Genomic DNA, 7,973 nt, shown 5'->3' on the forward strand with positions numbered 1-7,973 from the left:
ATAAAAGATCGTGCAAAGTTGAGTAGTCTGTCGATGTCTTTTGCCTTTTAAAAAAGCTATAGCATGTAAATAACTGTACATTTAATAATTTAGTTGCTTCCTTCGTATAAAAAAGAATGAATTGCTTCTTTTCTGTAAATCTGTCTCATCAGGATGATAAATTTTACTACACTTCACATAACTTTAACCTAAAATTATAGGGGTCGTTTGGTGTGAGTTATACGGAATAAGTAATCCCAAGATAAAATAAAAAATTATTTAATCCTATGTTTGGTTGGAGGTATTAGTTAATTTCAAAATAACTTATCTCGCCATTTACACCATAGTAATGAGATAAATTATCCCATATGAATGATGAGATAAGTTATTCCGAATAATTTAATTATTTTTTTAGCCTATTCATTCTTTAACTTTAAAATTTCATAAACATAAACCGTTTTTTCATCCTACGTGTACAACTCTTATTGGTGCAATGACTACTTAATCTTCTTCGTTACGTTTCTCCTTCTACTTCCAAATATACCCCATCAACAATGATGATGGGGATAAAAACAATCAAAGTAAATGGACTCTGTTTGTACGCGGTATAATCAGATTTCAATAATCCCATACGCGTTTTTGGGCTTATTCAGTTACTATCACTCTACTGCTTTTCATCACTGCAGGCAAAAGTTTACTCAATTAGCTTTATTTTTACTCGTCACATTTTGATTTAACAGGTTAAAATAAGACACAATCTGTCATGTCACTTTCTATGATGTTTCCTCTTTGCAATCCGTAGTAAACCCCACATGAATTTCCTTGTAATTCATTCAATGAAAAAGCCCTTCATATCACCCCCTTTAATACCCTTTTACTCATTCTCTTCTTTTCTTTTTCTGTTCAGGTAATCCTTCTTCTTTTTTATTTGTTGCGTTTCGCTTCTAGAGTGTTTTATTGCTTTGGTTTTCACAGATTTATCTACCCAAATACAAATTTTCTTGATTTTCTTTCTAGTAAAGATTGAATCTTGGCAATGGCTGTACTTCACGAGGGCAATCAGTTGGCTGTTCCACCATTGAATACTTTACCAATTGGGTATCGTTTTCGTCCGACGGATGAGGAGCTGATCAATCATTATTTGTGCTTGAAGATCAATGGTTGTGAGGAGAAAGTGGGTGTTATTCGAGAAGTTGATATCTGTAAATTTGAGCCTTGGGACTTACCTGGTTAGTTATGACAACTTTTTCGTTTTTTGCTGATTCTTGTTGAGTCCTTTTTGCCTTCTATGTGTGTTGTTGTATTTCGATTATCGTTTTACCTTGTTGTGAGTTCTGTTTAGGATGATTCGTAAGGTTGTCTGTAGTATTCTGCGTGTACTTTACTCTGTCTAGACCCACTTTGTGTGATTACACTGGGTTTGTTGTGCTGTTGTATTATTTACTCCTTTTTCTGAACTGTTATGGTCTATCGGAAACAATCTCTCTAGTTCTGAGGTAGGGATAAGGTTTGGTACGCTCTACCCTCCCCATGGATATGATGATGTTGTTGTTGTTGTGTGCTGTTGTACTATTGATCAGCAATTTTCATGTCAAGATCGAAAGATCGAAGTTTGAGAGAAGGGGGAAACAGTACTGACTAACCAATCAGCAAAATGGTTTGGATTATGATTCTTATTGGTGGATATTCAACCCCTTAAAAATAAAAACAATTAGATAGGTAAAGGGGCTATTTGAATTGGCCAAGAATATTGATTCCTAACTCATATTTTCAAGAAAAAGTTTGTGAACTTTAGTGATTGTAATTTGTTCCTTTGAATATAAGAAGAAAAAGGTTGTGGTGTAGTTAGTAATGCTGATTAGTAGCTTTCGGGCTCTTGAAATCTGTTGGTTACTTTTGATTTTTCACTGTAGTTGAAAGAACTGTGATTAGCCTTGTTTCTGGGTGCTTTTGACTTACTTTTAGTAGGAAGTATTGAAATGAATGGCTGAAGCTAGATAGTGTAAAATAATGTTGGTATTTGTTCCACTGATTATCATTATGTAGCAATGTGCCTCTGGTAATGTTTATTGCCATATTATATTTGGCTTAAGGAGTTCAGGGTGCAGCTTTCCTGTTCCAACACTTTTTTCTCTGTTGTCTTAGCTCAATAGCTCCCACTCTAACAAAACCCCTTTGTATTTGTGACCTGGAAGTTCATACTTGAAAAGAATATAATGGTATGAATTGTTTTAAATGATTTGCAGATTTGTCTCTTGTAGAGTCAAATGACAATGAGTGGTTCTACTTCTGTCCCATAGATAGGAAGTACCAAAATGGGCAGCGATTGAACCGAGCAACAGAACGAGGATACTGGAAAGCTACTGGTAAAGATAGAACCATAGCTACTAGAAAGGGGGCAAAGATTGGGATGAAGAAGACTTTGGTATACTACATTGGGCGAGCTCCTAAAGGGAAGAGGACCAACTGGGTGGTTCATGAATATCGTGCGACTGACAAGTCATTGGATGGTTCACACCCTGGACAGGTATTACCTGAAATCTCTCTTCTCTCTTCAATTTGAACTTCTTTACATGTATCTTAGTTTAGGGGTAGTTTTAGTTAGAAAAAGGTTGTCTGTTCCATATGTGAAATTCTAGATTAATCTAATCTACTTGAAAGTATAGTGGTACTGGTATATTTGGCTGTTTCTTATTCCATAGACTCATGTCTTAAGGTGTCATTATATCAATAGTGTTTACTTAAATGAGTGACATATGGCTGACTGGCCAGTTTAGTTGTTGTTAGTCCTCTTATCTTCTGTTAGAACATCAAGGAGTTGGTGCAACATTTTGTGATGTTGCCTTGTTGGGCTTACTTTTTGGTGGTGCAACATTTTGTGAGATGTCCCATTCAAAACTGTGGATCAGATGCACCATTACATTTCTATTCCTATTATGTGATGTAGCCTTGTAAATTGGGCCATGTTAGTAATTATTTTCCTGGTGCAGGGAGCCTTTGTGCTTTGTCGTCTCTTTAAGAAGAATGAATTGAAGCAAGATGAAAATGTCGAAAGTTCACACTTGGATGAAGTTGAACTTGTTTCTTCTCCCGCAGTTGGAAAATCACCTATTGATGATGAATTATCAGAGGCAGTGGCTCCATCTCCAATCATGGAAAGTGATAGTAGTAAAAGTAATCCACAAAAAACCTCTGGAGGCAAAACTCATGATGCAAGATTACCTATTGATAGTCGCGGCAATAGTTGCACTGCTGGTGATACTGAAGATCCAATGTTGGACATAACATCAGTAGCAGTAAGTAGAGCAATTGCCATTTCTGTCTTTTTCTTAAATATTTAGCTTTTCATTGAAGACAATTGATTAAACTAATATTTTACTTATTTCTTTTCTTCATATTTTAGCCAGATCCCGAGTTAGAGGAATTGTTGGACATCTTTTTTGAACATTCACCGGAGCCTCTTGATTGGAATTTCTTCTCCCCGTTGCATTCACCTCCATTGCATTCACAGTTGCAGGTGGATTTTGGATCTTCCGACTTACATGGTCCCGTGACCAATGAGATCAGCTGTGATCAAAAGGATGCCCAGTGTCAGAACGGATTAAATGCTCTAAATACTAATGAGTTTTTTAATTCAATTCTTGTCAGCTCTGATGAGATTTCCTATGAAGATCCTGGCCTGGAATTGAGGTCAGACCTGTTTGCCTCGAACAATATTAACATTATAACAAGGGAACCAGTTAAGGACTCTGGAACGTCTAGTCAGTCGAAGTCAGAAGTTACACAAGAGCCAGTAAGTGGAACTCTGTAGGCGTCTTTCAGTTTCGTGCATTTGTGAGTTGTCTCAAGACGTCAGTTAATTGAAAATTTATAATTGTTTTTATAGAGAACTGATCATCTACTGCTATTCTTTTTATCCCAGGTTAGGACAGATTTATTTGAACCCGAGCTGCTGTTAGGAAATTCTGGAGAGACTGCAGTAATGAGAGAGGTTAATTCTGTTGCACCCGCCGTGGAACAGGCGTTTGCAACACCTTATGTTTGCAATGATCACTCAACGGGGAATCTGAATGTCCTTAAGAATGGTCACCCTGGAGAGGTTTTTTTGTCTGCTGGTTCTGGTGGAATGCAGGTCCACAGCTCGCTAAACTTGGATGAATCAAACAGTTATAGCAATGTAGGCACTGATTCTGGTTTTGGAATAATACGAAGGACTCGTCAGATGCAGAACCAACCTGATGATGGGCAGTTGGGATCTGGAACGCAAGGATCTACTGGTAGAAGAATACGTTACCAATTGAAACTTCAAGCTGGAAGAATCGAGTGTCGCATGCCTACTGATTCTGACCAGGGTGGAGCAAATCATGAAGGCCTGTTAACTGCATATGAGGTAACTCTCCTTAATCCCTCACGAAAAAGAGGCTAAAAGGTGACACATTGACATATATTTAATAATTGGCATGTGCAGAGTGAAAAAATCTCCACTGAAGATAGTTCTACTGCGCCTGCTATATCTGGTGATGAGACACAAGATACCGTGAGTAAAGAATTTAAAGGAGATGGTCTTATGGCAGAAGACTTGAATGGAAAAGTGAAAGATACAGATGATTTTCCAATTTGTGAAGATTCAAAAATTGGAGCTATGTGTTTGTTTTCATTAAATTTTTATATATCCAAGGTACTCATGGTTGTAAGCGTACTAATAGTGTTCTTAGGTGTTTTGGGATGCTTTAGGCTGAGATAGTCTGCATCTGAATCATAGGTTTTTTGTAAATAGGTCTGATGGATGACAGAGGTGCTCGCGGTAGCATGAACCGGCTTAGTATGTTCTGTTGGTTTTATCTCCTTTCCTATTATTGCAGAGGAGCTCAAGTTGATACAACTTGAAAATCAGTAGTTTATATTTGATGACTGGCTCGTTTTGTACATTACTAGAATTATATTGTATAAGGAGATCAGTTAATTTAAACTTTTATCCAAAGATTTGCATTTCGCATTTGATGTCACATCCTTGTGCTCTGGTCTTTTCCTGAATCTGGGGCATGGTGGAAGCTTTAGCACTCCGAGTTGTCCTCCTTGATTCTATCCTCCCTCAATATATGGACCTTCCGTGGCTCAGACGAGGGAATTCTTCCTCTCTAAATAAAATAAAAAGAAGCTAGAAGCTTTCTATTGATAGAGCTTTCACATCAGCACATAGAATCCTATTCAAGGAATGGCCATAAGTAGGAACTGTGGAAGTAGTTGCAGCCTTGTTTGTCCTCAACAGCTTTGAGAATAGTATACTTTTTTTTTTTCAATTAAAACTGGTTTTTCATTGATATGAGTAAAAAGTACATGATTTCGAGTTTGGTATACCAAACTTATATTTGGTGCTTTAGAAGCACTTAGCAAAAGACTAGGCCTAGATAAAAGCCAGTGAAGATCTACTGACCAAGCTGTCTAAGGGGGTTCAAAAATAACGATAGCATCTTTTGTTCTTTTTGATCTAAAGGTGGCCAAATCCATTCTATCTAGATTTACAAGGCCTCGGACTCGTCCAGGAAGGTTAGAAAAGGAGTTGAAGACATGGTTTGCATCTGTTGTGCGACTGATTGCGGCAAGCTTATCAGCTGGTTGATTTGCATCTCTAAGGCAATGCCGGATGGTAAAACCATGCTCTTCAACTAATACATTTTCCAAGGGATGGTCCAGTTATCAGTGATAGCCTTGGCTAGAAGCATGGAGTTTGTTTCTCCGATCACTAGGTTGATTCCTCTCTGTATGCCATGTTATTTCATTTGAAGTTTTGGATTGATGTAACTGTTTATTATTTTTAGTACATTGCAAAGGACTAAACTGGTAGCTTACAATTGTTCAAATGCTACACTGTTTATGTCAGGCTGGAGGAGAAACTCCATCTCCTTGAGCACGTTTCCGATATTATCAAATCTTCATCACGTTTGTACCATTTTTTTTTATTCCAATCCATTGTCTGATATCTGCATTGGAGTCCGATTAATTCTGATTCGCGCCGGGTAGGGTCCCATTCGGGAGGTAGCGCTTCCTATCAAGGATTTTTCCATACCCAGGACTCGAACACGAGACCTCTGATTAAGGAAGAAACAGCCTCATCCACTGCACCACATCTTTTGGTGTTTGTACCATTCGTTTGTTCTGAAATCAGCACGTTTGTTTCCATCTTATACGGGTAGTATATTAATATGCCAAGTAACACTTTATTCAGTTACTGAATATTTTATTTATAGAAATTTATGACTTTCTGTGTAAATTGAGAGAAAATAAAATAAATATGGATAAGAGTTGTAGAGAGGAGAATGTATAGTTCTTCTCATTCAAGCGTGTATTTTCTGAAATGCGACGAATATCAATTTATATGATTGTACAAAATCATCCTAGAGTTACATATCTCAAGTGATACATTAATAAATGTACGGAAAGGGGCCTAAAATGTTCTTTAACTATGTAAAATTGTGCAAAAATATCCTTCGTCTAAAATATTATTTCCGTCTATCTATTGAACCTAAAATGTCCTTCTCACCTATCTATTAGGCTTAAAATGCGCTTCTCATCTACCTATTGGGTCTATTTTGCCCTTTTACTTAGCCAAATTATTTGAAAAGACCATCCATAAAACTTAATTACATAAATAATAATACTTTCTCGATATTAAAAAAATAAAAGTTTTTTTTCTTCATATATAGCCATTTTAAGAAATAAAAAAAGATAATTATAATTCTTAATTTAATGCAATAACTAATTATCAATTCACCTTAATTTAAGAGATATATTTTCAATCTTCAAATTAAACGTAGAAAAGATAATCCTTACTTTCAAATATTTTTCTCTCTTATATTCAAAACTCATATATTTTTACGTAAACTAAGCATCCCATTATTTGCTAGTGTATGTTTCGTTTTATTTTCATGTATGTTAATCATCTAGCATTATTTCATTATTGTGTATTTTAAATTCTAATGTAATGGGGTAATCATATTTTTTTATGGATAAATATTTATGAAATAAAAATTATTTTGTTGGAAGTACAGATATATCACGTATTTTTGTTGTATAAATATAATTAATGTAAAAGTCAAATTATTATTATATTTTTTATAATATTTATATATAAATATTCATGATATTTTTAAATATATTTTTTACACCAATTGATATAATATCAAACACCATTTGCACCATTTGATATAATATCAAACACCATTTGATATAATATCAAATGGTGCAAAAATTATATCAAAAATATAATAATAATCTGACTTTGACATTAATTATATTTATACAACAAAAATATATAATATATCTGTACTTCCAACATAATGGTTTTTATTACATAAATATTTATTCATAAAAAATTATGGTTAACCCATTACATTAGAATTAAAAATACACAATAATGAACTAATACTAGATAATTAACATACATGAAAATAAAATGAAACATACATGAGCAAATGATGGAATACTTAGTTTATTTAAAAATATTTAAATTTTGAATATAAGAGAGAAAAATCTTTGAAAGTAGGGATTATCTTTTCCACTTTTAATTTAAAGATTAAAAATATATCTCTTAAATTAAGGTGAATTGATAATTAGTTATTGCATTAAATTAAGAATTATAATTATCTTTTTTTAATTTTTTAAAATGGCTATATATGAAAAAAACTTCTATTTTTGTAATATCGAAAAAGTACTATTATTTATGTAATTAAGTTTTATGAATGACCTTTTCATATAATTTGCCTAAATAAAAGGGCAAATAGGCTCAATAGGTAGATGAGAAAAACATTTTAGGCCTAATAGACAGGTGAGAAGGACATTTTAGGTCCAAAAGGTAGACGGAAAGAGCATTTTAGGCCCAATAGATAGACGAAGGACATTTTTACATCATTTTACATAGTTGAAGGGTATTTTAGGCCCTTTTCCGATAAATATATGATAAAGAATTCATAAAATGAACATTTATAATCACAAAT

General features: G+C 34.3%; 1 protein-coding gene across 1 annotated transcript; it reads left to right on the forward strand.

The window, feature by feature from the left end:
* Nucleotides 1-515: 515 nt before the first annotated feature.
* Nucleotides 516-4,985, forward strand: LOC107875776 (NAC domain-containing protein 91). Its single transcript, XM_016722613.2, has 6 exons — nucleotides 516-1,208; nucleotides 2,226-2,506; nucleotides 2,970-3,275; nucleotides 3,383-3,772; nucleotides 3,902-4,369; nucleotides 4,448-4,985. Exons 1-6 carry the CDS (start codon nucleotides 1,016-1,018, stop codon nucleotides 4,721-4,723), a joined length of 1,914 nt encoding a protein of 637 aa, XP_016578099.2. The 5' UTR covers nucleotides 516-1,015; the 3' UTR covers nucleotides 4,724-4,985.
* Nucleotides 4,986-7,973: the final 2,988 nt, after the last annotated feature.

Source organism: Capsicum annuum, chromosome 6 (genome assembly GCF_002878395.1).
Source record: "Capsicum annuum cultivar UCD-10X-F1 chromosome 6, UCD10Xv1.1, whole genome shotgun sequence".
Taxonomy (NCBI): Eukaryota; Viridiplantae; Streptophyta; class Magnoliopsida; order Solanales; family Solanaceae; genus Capsicum; species Capsicum annuum.